This window comes from Chaetodon auriga, chromosome 12 (genome assembly GCF_051107435.1).
Source record: "Chaetodon auriga isolate fChaAug3 chromosome 12, fChaAug3.hap1, whole genome shotgun sequence".
In the NCBI taxonomy this organism is placed as follows: Eukaryota; Metazoa; Chordata; class Actinopteri; order Chaetodontiformes; family Chaetodontidae; genus Chaetodon; species Chaetodon auriga.
In genome coordinates this window covers 2,859,393-2,877,103 of record NC_135085.1, presented here as the reverse complement: position 1 = coordinate 2,877,103, position 17,711 = coordinate 2,859,393, and the positions used below count along the sequence as shown (strand labels likewise).

General features: G+C 40.4%; 1 protein-coding gene across 1 annotated transcript in view; it reads left to right on the top strand.

Annotated features, from left to right (window-relative positions):
- LOC143329349 (cadherin-18-like) overlaps window positions 1–17,711 on the top strand; it is a 194,364-nt gene that overhangs the window by 152,295 nt on the left and 24,358 nt on the right. Inside the window, exons 9-10 of the mRNA XM_076745192.1 lie at window positions 8,780–8,904; window positions 16,895–17,009. Coding sequence (XP_076601307.1) covers window positions 8,780–8,904; window positions 16,895–17,009 — 240 coding nt within the window. The remainder of the gene's footprint in view (window positions 1–8,779; window positions 8,905–16,894; window positions 17,010–17,711) is intronic.

The following is a 17,711-nucleotide window of genomic DNA, read 5'->3' as shown; positions in this document are numbered from 1 at the left end:
GTATTGTGCCGACTTTTGTGGATCATAACATATCAGGTATGAAATTAATCTTTAAATGCAGGATGAGACCACTTTCTTTCCAGCTTTAAAGCAACGACAAAGACAATGTGAACTGCAAAATAGTCGGTAAGCCCTGTGATTAGCCTAGCCAACTGCCAGGAATGCCTTTTACTGTGTCATAACACATATCATAAAATGGGGAATACTGTTGAAATGGCAGTAAAACAGAGCACGCAGTAAAACAGATTTTTCAACAATTGTGAATCACCACAACTACAAGAGGTCCTTGAGAATACAGTCATAATGTGCACAGAAAATATCAGCCTGATTGGTCCAGTAGCAAGCCATATTAGGTGTGAACAAATACACACACAAACACACACAACAAAACACATGATCTCCTTCAGGCTCATGCTTGGCAGAGATAATAACCATGAATTTATCTGATGGAGCATTATCTGATCTATAAACTGCATCTTCTTTACAACTTACAAACTGATGAAAAGCTGAAGAAACTGAAGAAACCTGCTCAACATGTAACAACTCATGATGGAATGCTTGGATAGTAAGAGTGCGCTAGAGTGCTCTCTGCTCTATGAAAATATTAATATTTTATTTTCTGTAATGAGGATAATTCATTCTGCTCATACTCACATTAACTATGATTGAAGTGACTTGAGCACAAGAACGACTAGTTTTATGACCAAACAGTCCAATCAATTTAAATGTTGCAATAGTGTAAACACCTTTATGTGTTAGTTCATACATTTAGCATTTATTAATAGGGACATAGTAAGAGTTTTTAAGGTACTCAGTGGAATTTTTGATCACGACTAACACTGTAGAGCAAATGGTTTTATGAGTGGCTACCAGTTTTGTTGTTGCATGTACACAACTACGGTGGAAACTACTGATCAACAGGTAGTTGTAATGTTCCAAAAATGCAGTGATGCACTAAAAGCAATTAAATGTGAATATAAACAATATTTTTTCATACAAAAAATCAGCCTTGCAAGTGTTTCATGAGGAAGGAAATGCAGTGAATATTTTAAGACCTGAAGGATGCACACTATGCTTTTGGTGAGAAATACTGTAAACAGACATAATAATTAATTATTATTCCATTGGCATGTTGTGCTAGGTTTACCCAAATTTCAATAATTTCAGCAAAATTAAATTAATTGGGACACATTTCCATCAACTACCTTCATTTGAATATATTCATGACATGGACCGAGTGGCCATTTGGAGTAGCAGAAGCTATGAGCTGCTGTACAAATCAGGATGGACGAGATAGAGAGGGATGTGCACTGGTAGCTGGTGGGTCTGATGTGATTCTCTGATTGTCATTCCCATCTTGTTTAATTGCCTGTCTTTCCCATGTTGGGTCACCTAATTGGGTCCAGCAGTTCCGCCCCCCCAAAATTTCGGTGGATGTATCATGTAACATTGTTTTAACACTACCCACTGATACTGTTCATACTACAGTGGTGGTACAATGGTTTTCAATCAGCAGCCATTAACTTTACTTTGTTCAATCCAAGGTACAATACATTATTGTACAATAATATACTATTATACCCATAATATATTATGCAGTTATTAAGAGGAAGGGCACTAGCATGGGCTGAAGTGGTGCATACATGCAATTCTGTGGGCACTTTTCCTGTGGATTTTTTGTCATCAAGTTTAACGCTGTGGTTGACCACCCTGATGATGGGGATCAAGAAGTGTTGTGCATTACTCTGTGGATTTTTGGTGGAATGAAGAGGCACTGCAGGATGTGTTCCTTATAGGGCTGAGTGAACAACTGAATGTTGAAATGGCATCATATGATGAACAAACTGACCTTGAATGCCTCCCCAGCTATCCGTTTAGACAACTGCCTGCAAGAGCAGCATTTTGGAAAGGCCAGTCACAGTAACTAGTCAGCATTCACTTCCATACCTCCTTTTTCCCCTCTACTAAAGTAAGAATCCAGCCTGTCTTTGGCATGTCTAATAATTTCTCTTTGTCTTCAGTTCCTCCAAGGTGAGCACAGGCAATTAGGCTTGATCCGGTTGTAGGAAGACTGCACATGAAAGTGGATGAGTGCCTATGCTGTGGTCAGTCAGGTCATTTTATTGCCTGCTGTCCAGTGTGGTCAAAAGGAAGGGCTCATTAGATGTGTTGAGGGTCAAGGCCCAGACTAGAAATTCAGGCAATCTTCTGTTAGAAGATGTGCACTCTTCCTCTCCAGGCTCAAGTTTATTCAGTGGCTGAAGATAATTTCATTGACCATGATTTGGCCATTTGGTCTGATGTGCCTCTGCAACCACGAACCTTCCCCCCTCACAGCTGATGCTTTCGATGGGAGGTTTTTGGCCCGAGTAACTCACCACACAATTCCTGCCATGTTACCATTGTCAGAGAGAGTATTTAACTAAATGTAATTTCAGTTCTGAAAATGCCTCTTGTACTTGGTCATCACTGCCTAAAGCTTCACAATTGGTCTGGTGGGAGAGTTTGCCACCCTCATTGTTTACAGTCTGCTTTGTCTTCTGTAAAGAGTGATGTTGTTCTGACCAATTCTAAGACTCCCAAATATCATCAAGTATCAAGTATCATGATCTAGGGTGTAGGGGAATTACCTCTAAATTAATGTTACATTCGTTAATATTACTAGGGGCACCAACCTTCTTCAACTAAGAAGGATTTTTATATTATATCTGTTAAAGCTGATGTAGTGAACGAATGAATCAACAATAGATCAGTCTGATAATCTAAGGCGTAAACTCTCAGTACAGGGATTGCGTATATTCAGCTCAAAAGGACACCGTCTGACAACGACTTGTATGCAAAAGATTATTTATTAAACACAATAATGAAATGAACATGAATCATGAATAATACGATAGATTATATGGATGAGGTAAATTAACACAAACACTGCACAGAGGAACTTATGGCAAGAGAATGGTAAAATGAGTTTGGCGATAGTGAGAAGTAGGTTTTTAAAGGGAAATGGGGACGCGAATATGAAGTTAATTTGTTGAATGAACGATTTAGAGAATTTAGACAAATTAACAATATCTCAACCTCATGGACCAACTCTTATTCAAAACCGCTTAAATATGCCTACTTTGTCAGCGATGTTCCTGTAGAGGTCTGCCCCGAACTAACACGAAGAGGCTCCGATTCGTAGTCCGTCACTCTGGCCCGTACAGCAGTCTGCTGGACAGGGATGTCTCGGGAGCTGAGGGTCTTCGGTGTCGGTTACAGACGAGGAACGGCTTCTGATGGTTCTTTAACCTGGACCAGCGGGTCAGCAGCAGGCTACAGGTCTTCGGTGCGGTCAGTTAGTTGTTGGCCGTTTGGCAAGGCTTTTGATTACTAATAATAAGATTGAGAAACAATGAAAGTTTCACGAAGATTAGAAAAGTGCGTTTTCTGCAGAATTAAATCAGGCCACTCTGTGTAGTTGTGAGCAGCAACAAAAAGACTGAGAAAACGACGGAGCGGAAAAATACTTGAAAACTAAAGACAAAGAACTTAACACAAAAATTAGATTAACTGAAAGAAAGGAAAAACAAGAACTAGACGAAAAGGAAAGAACTGAACAAGACGAAAAAGGAAACTGAACTGAAGTCCACTATGTGCGACTACTTTATCATCGCTCCAGGGCGTGTCTAATCAATAGGACGTCACGCATGTAGGATGGTTCGCAGACGCGCAATGTGATTTCATTTCACAGAGCGAGAATTAATTAATGATTCATACGAGGGCTCATCTGCTTCTCACTATGGTCAATCGAATATGTTTTAAATGATCAATTTTCAATGGCACTTCAACAACAACATGCGCGTTCACTACATGCGTTAGACAATTCTTATGAATAACGACAACATTAAACAATGAACATGGTAACATTTTCTAACACTAATCCTAATAAACATGATGACTAAGGGTATAACAACTTTAATATGATGAAGGAATAAAGAAGGGCAGACTATATTTGCCGAAATGATTATCGCTATTATGGTTACTTATTAATAAGAGTATACCGCTAAGCACATTCAACCTAACCGCTATGAACCTCTAGATGGCGGTATGGTTACATGGTAGAAATTCAGAGAAAACCTTCGAAATAGTTTAATTCACAGTTTCATCATTCTGTAAGTTAGAAAGACCAGGAAAGCATTGTTATTGTGCAGATCACGAGCTTAGCAATGTAATAACATCTACAGTTAAATCAAATCTAGAGATTTGGTTAATTTGGTAGGTTAAGCAAAAAGGCACACAGACATACAGAACAGTTTGCTTCAGGAATGTTTAATTTACAACCCATCAGCATTATCTGGTTTGGAGATTCCTTTGAGACATGGCATTCGTCCATCCAGGCAGTTTTATTGTCCTTAACTCCCATGGGCTATCAAGAAAGAGTTAGCACCTCCATGAGAACGTCTTGACCAGATGTAAATTAGAAGTAAAAGTGTTATCAGTGACTCTTGTTGCCCTGAAAGGGTGTGAGAAGATGTCTCTAAACCAGACATCCTGTCTCTGCCTGGGTTCACACCTTCCTGTGAACCTTCCAGATGGTCAATAACTCTTAAAAGTCTGATTGTTTTATCACTACACGTCTCCTGAGCAATGCAAAGAGGTTAGAAGAGGGTCAGCTACAGACCAGTTCTGCTACAAGGGGAAATGTTCAGTAAGGATTTGGCTGTTCCCCTACCACCACACCACCTCCATGATGGAGCCATGGAGAGATACAATAATGAGTCTTTGGTAGGAGGTTTGCTTGGCACTGGGTTTTTCTTTGTTGCCAAAGAAAATGAGACTCTTCACCCTTGCATTGATTTCTCTAGTCTCAATAATATAACAGTAAAGAACAAATATCCATTGCCACTCTGTGTTTGCACCCCTCCAAGGGACCATGGTGTACACCAAACCTGACCTCAGGAATGCTAACTATTTGCTGAAGAGAAGGAGATGAGTCGAACATCAACACCCCTCATGGCCACTTTGAGTCTTGTCATGCCATTTGGACTAACTATTGCTCCTGCTGTCTTCCATGGTCTGGTTGATGATGTCCTCATGGATTATCTGAACTCATTTTCTTTGTGTATCTGGATGATATCCTCATTTTTTCCAAAGACATGACTGAACACATAAAAGCAAAAAGGAAGCCCAACAATCTCAATCTGACCCAGGTAACGTTCCCCCAGCTGTCTCTTTGTGCCTGAGTCTGTTTGTTCACAAGTTCTGTAATGGGCTCACATTTCCTGCTTCATTGGCAGCATCGAGATCGTAAACAAAGGAGAGGGAAGCACGGAGGTCTACAGACTGACCTATGACCTACCACACTGGCTATTGCTACCCAGTATCTTCCTTGCCAATGTTTGGTCCTTGGTGAACAAAATGGATGAGATATGACTTTGGATTACCTCACAGAGAATGCTTATGGACTGCAACGTCATGATTACACAACATGGCTAATCATCAGCATCCCAGACAACTTGATAGAGTTGTAGGGATGCCACGTCTTCAGAGCAGACAGAACAGCAGAGCACTCCGGTAAGACCAGGGCAGAGGACTGTGTATCTATGTGAACAAAACTTGGTGTACAGACTCTGTCCACTGTTCTACTAATCTGGAATATCTGATGATCAAGTGGAGGCCATTTTACCTGCCTAGAGAGTTTACATCCCCTGTGATAACTGCAGTTTATATCCCCCCGGACGCTAATGCTAAACTAGCAATGAAAGAACTGTATGCTGTTACCCACAAACAACAACTGCACACCCTTATGGAGCCTTTATTGTTGCTGGAGACTTCAACCACTCCAACCTGAGGACTGTTCTCCCCAAATGTCACCAGAATGTCTCCTGCCCTACCGGAGGAGACAAAATCCTGGACCGTGTTTATACAAACATTCCTGAGACTTACAAAGCCATCCCCCTCCCCCACCTGGGACAGTCTGACCACCTCTCATTGTTTCTACTCCCCAAGAACACACCACTCGTCAGATGTGTGAAGCGGTTAGTGAGGACTGCCAAAGTATGGCCAGAGGGAGCGGACGCCACACTCCAGCACCAGTTCTAACAAACAGACTGGAGTATGTTTGCCACCGGGGCAACGTGGAGCCACAGAGCTGTGTGCTGAGCCCCCTCCTCTGCTCCCTCTTCACCCACGACTGCATTAAGTTCATTTTCACACCTGACCAAGTGGACTCGGTTCGATTGGGGAGCTTAAAGTCGCAACATTGTTGCAATTATCTTGTTTCGGTTCTGCTTTCACACTGTGGTTTCTAAAGCGCACTGAACTTTCTGAGCAGCATCGCCTGGTTGAAAGGGGTGCTCATCGATTGGACAAAGTAGAAGGGGAAATCACTCCCTCCCGGTCCGGAAAAACAACAGTAAACATTCCCCCCATTTTCTCACTAAACTGTTTAAAAATCTCATTGTTTTTGTGAGTGGATGTCAGAAGTAGGTTTATGTGGTCATCTGACCATATTTCAAGGAGAGCTTTGAGCTCTTCATCTGTCCACGTCTGTCCTCTCGCCATGTTTGTTTTGGTTTAGAGTGCGCGCTGTACTTTCTCTACCCTAGATGCACTGCGTATGCACTGTGTATAGCGTTGGTCCTGTGTTCGGTCCGGTGAGCTTTCACACTGCATACGAACCGAACCAGGGTTCACTTGCAAGCGAACTGAGACCCACGTTTTCAAGTGGACCAGAGTTCACTTGTTTGGTCCGCACCAGAGTTTGGATGAGCTTTCACACCTGCCCATACGAAGCGGACTATCCAAGGAAACAAACTCTGATCCGTTTAAAGCGGACCAAACAGCTCTGGTGTAAAAGCGACCTAAGTTTGCAGACCACACCACGGTGATAGGCCTGATCAACAACGAAAAATCTGCCTACAGGGATGAAGTTCAGCATTTGCTGATGTGGTGCACCGACAACAACCTGACCCCCAACACCAAGAAGATCAAGGAGCTCATCGTAGACTACAGGAAAACCAAAGGCTGCAGTCACACCCCCATTTACATCAACAGGGCTGAGGTTGAACGTGTCTCCAGCTTCAAGTTTCTGGGCATCCACATCTCTTAGAACCTCTCCTGGACCCTCAACTCCTCCACCCTGATGAAGAAGGCTCAACAGCACAACTACTTCCTGAGGAGGCTGAAGAAAGTTAACCTGGCTCGTCAAATCCTAGTTAACTTCTACCGCTGCACCATTGAGAGCATCCTGACCAACTGCATCACATAATGGCAGCTGCACAGCCTCTAAGCAGAAGGCCCTGCAATGGGTGGTGAAAACTGCCCAGTACCTCACTGGTGCGCAGCTAACTGCCATCGAGGACCTCCAGCGCAAACAGTGCCTAAGAAGGACATGTAGCATCAGTAGTGACAGCTCCCACCCCAACTATGGACTATTTGCCCCCCTCCCATCTGGTAGGAGGTTCAGGAGCCTCCGCTCTGGCACCAGCAGGCACAGGAACAGCTTTTTCCCCAGAGCTGTTATCCTGCAGAACCCTTGTCCCCCAGCAGCCCACCCTCCAACCCCCACCACTCTCCCATCCACACTGGCATGCCCTCTTACCACCTCATGGTGATGATCAGGGATTTCCATCTTACTCACCCTGAGAAACATAGCGGGTCCCCTGGAGGCTCCCGTTACAAAGTTTGTCCTGTTTGTCTCTTTTTGTGTATATGGGCATATTTGTTTCAATCAGGACTTGGTAACCTGGGCTCCTCCTCCCGCCAATTCACCTGCATACCTGATCCACTCATCAGCTACACCTATAGCCTGCAGTCTATAAACCCTGGTCCATCACTCGACTTTTTGCCAGATCACGCCATGTCTCATTGTGGTGTTACAGCCGGCCAGTCTCACCCAGAGAACTCTTCCAGTTCTCTACAGTTTCCTCATGCTGTCTTTGAACCTGCCTAATTTCACCTATTTCAGGTCCATTGTCTCCTGCCTTCCTGATTTGTCTGCTATTTCCTGATCCTAGTCAATCTCCAATATTCTTCTTGAAGAGTTCAGCCACTACCTGCCCTGCTCTGCTGCTCTGATTCTCAATACACAATCCAGACAGCCTCAGCTGCATCGCTCCACCACAAGCTAATCTTACAATAAATTGCTCTTGGTTGAAATTTTACATTGTCACGAATTCTGATTTCTACTTTTCAGTCCTGAGTAATTACCTAAAAGATCAGAATGATCAGTCATCAAGGTTGCATTATGTATAGGCACCAGGTTATGATAAGAAAAGGGAATACGGGCATGCAAGTATCAATACATACTATACACTCTAAACAACATGGTGCCACTGCTGATGATGAAATACAACACTGGTGCTGTTAGGATGTGGTGCACACCTGCTGAACAACACTGTGTGTGTGTGTGTGACCAGGTTTTTATCATGCTGTGGGGACAAGAATCAGTTTACACAGTCACATTGTGGGGACTCACCTGCCTTATGGGGACAAAATGCAGGTCCCCTTAATGTAAATCATAAAATTTTAGGGTGAAGACTGAGTATAGGGTTATGGGTTAGGTAAGGTTAGGTTAGGTATAGCCTTAGGAATAGGCAAACAGTGGTTAAGGTTAGGTTTGGGTGAAAGTGTTTTTAGGGTTAGGGTTAGGGTTAAGGTAAGTCTCCAGGAAATGAATGTAAGTCTATGTAATGTCCCCACAAGTGATAAAAACACAACGTGCATGTGTGTGTGTTTTGTTGTTGTTTATCAAGTGCTACAGCAACTTAAACCTGTTTCTTGTGTCAATTTTCAGATAACCCTCGCATGGTGAGTCACGTCCCAGTCACCATCCAGGTACTGGATGTCAATGACAACATTCCAGCCATCTCTGGGGGCAACAATGCAGTTATAGTGTGTGAGAGCACCAAAAATGGACAGGTGGGTTGCTAATGCTCCAGCCTAGGACGTCAAAAGAAACACTCTAGGTATTTGGCTTGCAGCTGCCACTACAACTGGATGCTAATGTTATGGTCTTAAAATTTGATGGAAAAAAAAATGTTTACAATTTTTTGAGAACCTTTGTATGGAAAAAGATGAAGATGAAACATTCATTACTGAAAATTTCAAAAATTATTATTAAAATTTTTACATGAAAAGTCACACACTGGAGACACAGCAAATCACTGATGGGCATAGTAAGTGTAAATTCCACCACAGTGTCTCAAATCAATCGGACCTCACAGCATAGTATGAAGCTTAATAGAAGATAAAAAAATGCATTTGTAGGGTTAGTGTTAGATAATGGCCAAGTTTCCATCAAAGCGTAGTGCAACTTCCAGAAATGCTAATCAAAGAGCTTTTCAATTCATTAATACTGTGGATTAGTAGGACACATCAAGATAAACAGCTAATAGCTCTAATTCTCAAGATGGGTGCCATTAAATCCCTGAAAGTTGCAGATGTTGAAATTAAAAGATCTCTAGCCAAACCTCAAATGGTGGAAAAACATGTGAAAATATGGCATTTCTGTTTGTTTGTTTGTTTTTTTCATGTATTTTTTTGAAGGAGGTTACAGTCTCCTCATAGCTCCACACAGATTTTGTCTTGTCAAGCTATTGACATTTAAGTCACATGCTTCATGTTATCGTGATTTATATGTTAAGCCTGAACTTTGCTACATTTTCTTTTCATTGATATGCTGACACTCACCTAAACATAAAAACTTTTAATTTCTTTTTTGTATTTCTGGTATATCCACTCAGTTTTTTAAGAAATAGCAAACTGTAAATTTTCTTATAATTGTTGGATGGATGGAAGCACTTAAATTCTCCCCATCCACTGTGATAGCTGCAACACACAAGTAGACCTGCTATCACCAAGAGATGATAGTGTAGCCAATTGCATTTGCCAATCTGGAAAAAAAAAAAAAAAAAAAGTGTTTTTTCCAAGCTGGTGACCTTGGTCAGGATAAAAAAAGTGGTTTATGAAGAGCAACACTTTTGATTGTGGTAATGAAAGTAATTATAATACATGGACATTGTAGGAACTGACCATTTGTAATTGTACAAAATAATTTACTGCATAATGTGCATGCAGGATTCCACCTTATCTCCACATCCTTCACATGTACCTTCGTGAAAACAGCTACACGAGCCAGAAAGAACACCAACGCTGCTGGTTGTGAAGGAAAGAGGAACAAAGGCAACAACATTGTCATTCCATATATGTCTGGAGTATCTGAAAAACTCAGGAGGATTTTCAACAAACACGGCATCCCTGTGTTTTTCAAACCCAGCAACAAACTAAGACAGAAGCTGTCCCACCCAAATAGCAAACCCAAATACAAGAAAAGCAGTCATTTTCATGCAGTCCAATGCATTGAGGAGTGCACAGACTTCTTTATTGGGGAAATGACAGAACCATTAAACAAACTCATGGGACAGCACAGGATGCCTACACATGAAAGATAAAGCTTGGTTTACGCTTCGGCGTCGCGGCGACGCCGTACCTACGGCGGACACCCTACGCCGTCACTGAGCATTCGTAGTTCTGCGTCGAGGGAACGCGTTGCTCCGCAATTCACCGCCAAGCCGCTAGGGGGGTGTGGCTGTGTCTTTGTATGGTTTCGGGGGGCTCTTGCTGCCGCGAAGAGGAGTTGTAGAGGTGGTCGTACTTGCGTACCTCCTGGACAATTCTTTCTTCGGCTTGGTTCAGTTTTTCTTGTAGCTCTCACCACAGAAACTTTGAAAATGGCGGTGCTGTTGTGCTGCGACCATAGGGCTGCGACTGAACCGAAAATTACGTTCTGAACGGACCAATCACAGTCCTCGACGTTCACGTCACTACGCGTCGACGTGACGCATAGTCAGGATTTTTTGGAGGTGTGCGTCAGGCTACGGCGTAGGGTCCGCGTAGGGGTCTGCGTCGACGGCGTAGGTACGGCGTCGCCGCGACGCAGAAGCGTAAACCAAGCTTTAGGGACACCCATTTGAGAACAACAACGTACATATTTTGGATAGGGAGGACAGATGGTTTGAAACACTTATACCCCACCTACAATGGTGTCCTTTCACCCCTTCCAAAAAGATTTAACAACCATTCACATTTGGCCTCCTGTCTTTTACACTTGGCCTTGAGTGACTCCAACGACTCTTAACGACTGTTATTGCTGCCGGCAATACTCACTGGAGCACCAAGTATGGATTAATCCACATCTGAAAATAGTCCCCAACAAATATATTCTTCCTTTTGGTTAAGTAAGGCATTTTAAAAACTAACCAACCGCTTCAGGACATTGCTGTGCTGTTTTAAAAATGAACTCAATATGTAACATGTTTAAATGATCTTCAGAAGAAGATCTGGAACCAGTGGACCATCTGCAGAATGTGGCAGACAGCGTATGAACTCACTTTTAAGAGATGGACAAACACATTGTTAGTTTGGGTTTTTTTATGGTATTTGTTGACAATAAATAAAATACAGAATAGCTCCAAACTTATCTTTATGTTATTCAGAACTGGGGATTAATAAATGACCAACATGACAGAAATCCTTTTTAGATTATGGTTGAAGTCACAATAACAGAACCAAGTACAACTTCAGTAATGCTCCCTCAGTACATCTGAAAGCACAGTATGAGAGACGTGCTTTCAGATTTAAGGTCAACTCCTCCATGTTCATTTCTGTCATCCTCAGATGTTGTTGTACATCATGAAAAAATGTAAACAAATACTAAAAGCCATGCTCACTCTGCGTGGCAAAAAGACATCTCTACTGAACTCACTGACCAAAGCAAGTGCAAATTAAATCTTAAAATGTGAACATAACCTCATGTTCAGTTCTGTAACACAAGCACATACAACACAAATGTACACACCACTGAAAACATGCATGAAAACATACTCATCTTCTCTCTCACCCTCACACACATTCATGTTGATCTGTAGCCTTTTTGTTGTGTGTCTGACACCATCAGTGGGGGATTTATCAGCTGAGCTGCAGACTCTGCAGCTTCTTGAACCCATAAATTATTCAGACTGCGGAGCACGCCGATGCTTCCGCTGCTGGGCCAGATAGCAGCAGAGACGATCATATTAAACCCAAACACGGGCCTGCCTCGCTGCCTCCCCTATCTTCCTCTCTTCCCCCCTCCACCACCACACCGCCAGTCTCTCTGCTTCACAGCAGGGCCAATTCTTAACCAGTGTGGCTGTCCCCACATATACATTCACACAGACAAGTCACACATCACACTCTCTACCTCCTTTATTATATATAGTGCTCTCTCTTATTATCTGTCCACCACATTCTCTGGTTTTATGTAAATTTAAGTTCAAATGTGTATGTGCATGTATGAGTGTGTAATCATTTAGCTTGGCTTCAGTCAACAGAAAATACATAGTAGCAAAGTCAATGTCGAGGGAGGGCTCTTTTTTGTGATTTTGCTGGCATTGCAATAAACTGATGGCAAGAATTTTTCATGCACAGCACGTCACTCTGGCGTGACAATTTTTTTCTGCTGAATTTAGGGACTCAGTTGTGTACTACATTTGCATAATTGATTGCACAGCGATGAGACTGGCTGTTTAGGTTGGGGGGTATACAGTAGATTTAATACTCATTCCTTGTTTGCTGTGTTAAGTGAATGGAGACGAGTGGCAGATACAAGCCTGAGGGTTCACAATCCACTGCAACACTTCGAATTTTCTGTTGTTTTTTGCATGTTTGCTCATGAGAAACATTCAGCGATGCCTGTAGGGAAAAGTGAAAGCATAATTTAAACTGCACTCGGTAGATTACAATTTAAGTTTTGATTACTGTTAACAAATTGCAGGGTTTTGGGTGGCAAGTAATCTGAAAAGAAAATCACATTACATAAATCACCTTTGTAGTCTTGCGATTGTGTTTATGTCACTGCTTACAATGATATAAAGGTAATCTGTAACTGTGAGTAACCCTACCTTTTCTGCTGATATCATGTGGAAACAGAAGACACAACGAGCCGTGTTCATATTTTAGGTTTTTATGTCAGAAGCTTCTGCTCAAAAATGAAGACAAAACATAATCAGAGACAATTGTCATCATTCAGAGTGATGTTTTTATTGATTTGTGGATGAAAACTTTTGATTATTAAAATCACCTGCGGCCAGTCCACACCTGCCCGAGGCTGACAAATTTTGCTTGTGTTGAGCTCTCTGGGAAAGAGGTTTTCAGTTCGTCCAGCATCCAGCATCTCCAACAAACATTGACCTTTAACCCAAAATGTATTTTTTAAGAGCAAAACAAAAGAAAAAAGGGACACTGCACGGTAATAAAAATAACCAGTTGTGATTAAATGAAGTATAAGACAATGTTTCTTAAAAAATATACATGTCTATAAGTGTTTTTACATAGTAAACAAAAAGAAATACAGAAAAACATTCAGTACAGAATCCCAGACCTTATCAAACATTCGAATTCGAAGCCAATTTTTTTGTACTTGTTGGCAAAAGGAATTTGTTGCTTCAAGGTGTTGATCCAACATGTTGAAAGTTTAATGTATGACCAGTTAAATTACTGATCATAGAGAAAATGGATCTTAGATCAATTGGGTGAGACAGGTGAAATGTCAGTCAATAAAACTGTGTAAATTCTGCCTCGAATAAGAGACTGTGTAATGTTTTAAGATGTCTAAAGCTATTTCTGACATTGGCCCAGCAATCATGTACTCTTTAGACATTAATCCCAGACCTCATCTTTCTCCTCAGACCTCGCCTATGTAAATCCTGCTTTGTTCAACAGAGCTCTGTTGTTTAGGAGAAGTTTGTACTCATGCCATACATCATTGGAAAACTGGGAAAGATTATTGTGGTTTCATATATGCAGACCCAAACACCATAATAACACACAAAAGAAGTGTTTTATCATCTCAAATAAGCCAGCAATATACTAATCTTCCATGTTTTCTCCATTATAACACCAGTCAGCATGTATGCGTAGGTGACATGTTGGTCAAAAATGGCCAATGTCCTCAGACTTTTCGATTCACACCTCACCAATTAAGATCTTCCATGCTGTGTCAACATCATGTCCACGGCTGACAAAAAATAACATTAATAATAATAATATTATTCAGGTGGAAATAAAAACCTCCTACTTCAGCATGTTCAAACTTCTATTATTCAATGCCAATAGAACTTACAGTGATTACAGTGAAACTCTTCATTCTTTAATATCAAATCCAATTTGTTCAAAGACAGAACCAAAATAGCTAAAAATGGTGATGATTGGCCAAATACATATCTGTTTAACAGACAAACAGTCTTTCTAATAACAGAGTATCAACACAGAAACAATCCAGTGTGCATTTCGTGGCTCCATCACTGTAGAGATGTGTCATAATTTAGGTGGCAGGTTAGCTCAGTTTGCGCAACTCTATCTATCTATCTATCTATCTATCTATCTATCTATCTATCTATCTATCTATACACTCAGTGGCCACTTTATTAGGTACACCTATACAACCTAATGTAATCCAAAACACCAGCTCAGCCTTTATGTTGCCCATATTTTTCAATGTTTATGCTGTCATAGAGGTGTTAATTCATCTATATGTTTTAACATTGAGTTCATAGTTGGTGGTGGTGTTGTACTGAACTGCATCATATTCAGAGGTGTTTCTAATATTCTGACGCCTTCTTGTATTTACAGAGAGAGGAAATAAATAGAAACCCCTCTCAATATAATGTAGTGGAGGTTGTTGCAAGGTGAGATGGAAAATTGCTGCAAAATGTAGGATGACTTCAGCCTGTTCATTTTTGACGCAGCTGATGAAACAGTCTCAGCTCAAGGTCCATTTACTGGTGTATTCTGGAGCTTTTTTGATTGTATCCATATCAGATAATCCACATCAGCAATTGGAGTTACAATAGAAGACAAACAAGTCAGGGGACTTTAGATTGACATTGTTTTCTCAATTATGAAGACTTTGCTGGACATTTTAGTTACACCCAAAGAAGATGAATTGTTTTCCATTGGATCTCTAAGCTCATGTCTCCCTGAGCACCTTCTTAATATATAACAAGAAGAATATAAAAGCATCAAACAGGAGTACTCATAAAAAATTCATTTTGTTTTTTGTTTGTTTCATTGCTGACACTAAACTAAATCTCCACCACAGCGAGATTGGCATGGCTAAAGTTTAAATGATCAGTTCATACAATACTTAATGTTTTGGAGAATTTGTATTTAAATGGCCATTATGTGATTGTCAGATGTAAACAACATAAAACATTCCAATGTCCATGTAACTTCATGTTTATAAGAAAACTCATATTATCATATTATGTTACTCATAGTTCAACTAGAAACATCTTCGTGAAAAAAATAGTTCTTAGTTCAGTTTATCATTTACCAGGTTACGGAACAGAAATGGAAAAAGGTACATTTGACTTTGATTTTTTTTTGTTTTTTTGTTTTTTTTTTTCATAAATATATAGAACTGGCTGACTTGTCTCCTTAGGGGTCATCATGGTTACAGTTGCAGGTGGTCCTCCTAATGTTTCTGAATGTGGCTGGTTGTTGGTGGAAGTCTGGTTATACAGTTACCAGTTACACTGCAACAGGAAGTGTTGGAAATTGACTCCCTTGCTATGTTCTGAGGCTCTGATGGATTTTTAATGAGCATCTCCCAGTTCTGGCTTTGGTCCCGACTTGCTTTGGTAACAGACATTCACAAACATTTGGAATTTCACCACATGTTTATGACTCAATCTTTAAATCAGGGAAACTGTTACAGGTGTATTTTTCACAACTTCATCCACTCACTTAGGCATTTGTGCATTAAATCCAAAAAATCCAAGGTGGAATTAATATGGCCTTTGCATGTTATTATAGTGTAGAGTTTCCGTTGAACGCAAAAAGGAAAACAGAAATTGTTATAATTTTATATAATAGCCTATCAGATAAAACTGCCATTTCAGTTCATTATTGTTATTTAAAATTACATTAGTTAAAATCAAATCAAATTGAAACTGTGATTCACCATTTAGATAACTAACAAAAATATGCATGTACTAGACAGTGTTTCAGTGTTTTTAGTGTGTTCTTTTTAATAAACATACCTGGACATTGTATCTCAGTCAAATAAAAACCCAAATCACCTGGTTAACAATCTTGCTTGTGCTACCAACTATCAGTGACGATTTCTATCCACAGGATGTGCAGCTGTGAGGTCACAGTGTGATGTCGTATCTTGAACAAAATCTCTTCAGACCAGTTTGCTTTGTATTTTTAGCCATTACATGTAAATGTCCTTTTTCTTTCAGATTGAAAAAGTTGCATTGAATTTTTAGGGTGAAAAATTAAACAAATTAAACACAAACACAGAAGTTGCAAGTGTGTGAACTATAATTAGTTAATTAATGACCTGTTCACACAGCAAAAGGCAATGTCCTGGGGGAAAAAAAAAAAAAAACTAAATTGTATTCCACATTAATAAAATGATATGTAATTCTTCAGAACCAATGAGTTTCTTATAGGTCTGTTGTCTGATATCTTAAGGAACTATGAGCAAACTCTTTTCTTAAAACAAGGTTAAATGCCAACCAAGGTTGTGGTTCATGATAACAATGCATATTTACTCAAGCAATGTGTAAACAGGAAATCATGGCCAATGAGCTTGATATGCTGTGTAATGGATTGCAATGAATTGCAAGAGGTCAGACAGGGTCACTGACTTGATGTCGGCTCAGACTGTGCGCATTGAAGACTTAAAACAAATACTTCTCAAGACCTCTTGTCAATACTTCTTAGTCTCTTTCTCTGTTATGTTGCCAGCTTTTTTCCCTCAGTTATCTCCATTTCTCTTACTTGAACTTCTTGTCTTTCACTGTTTTTTGTTTGTTTGTTTGTTTAATTTCTTTGCATCAATTCTGTTTATCCCCATCAGGTGATACAGACCATCCGAGCAGCAGATCTGGACAACTTTGCAAATGGAAAGTTTTCCTTCTATGTGCCTGCTGAGCATCCAGCCAATCCAAATTTTACTTTAAAGGACAATGGAGGTAAGACTAGTAAGCAGACAAGCTGACGTGAGTACTTAATTGTTTTCCCAATTGGATGGTGATGGAAAACATAATTGCTGCATGGATTATGATCAGACTTAATGTTTTTTGAGTGAATGGAGTGCTACATTTAAGTACCCTGCTGGAGTGACAGGGCAAGCTGCAGGACTTTGAGAGCAGTCATGTGTGTGGTTAGGGTTGAGCTACAATTGCAGTTTGGTTAAGATTAGAGAAAGTTTGTGGTTTCTGTTAAATGTTAATAAAGCACACTATTAGAGCTTCAAGTCACACCACACTTTTTCTGTATTAAACCAAAACCATGATCTTTCCCTAATATTTGTGACTAAACAGATGCATAAAAAGTTGAATAATGCTAATAATTTAGTTGCTATGAATGGATTTTTTAAGGACAACAAATGAAATGCACTGGCATTGAGCATTTTATTGATATTTTCAGCCTTAACATTTTGCAGCTTGAATAATATAACTTTCCAGATGTGCTGAATAAGTTGATTGTTGATTAACTATTTATCTGGGCAGCATAACACTTCCTCCCCAAGCATCTGCTGTTGTAAATTAGTTGTAATTTAACATAATTTGTAGGAGACAGGGTTGCTGTACACTACCTGTCTAGCATCAAACAGCTAGTTGAAATTAGCTACAAGCCAGTGAACATAGTGGATCAGAGGGAGATTAAGTGTT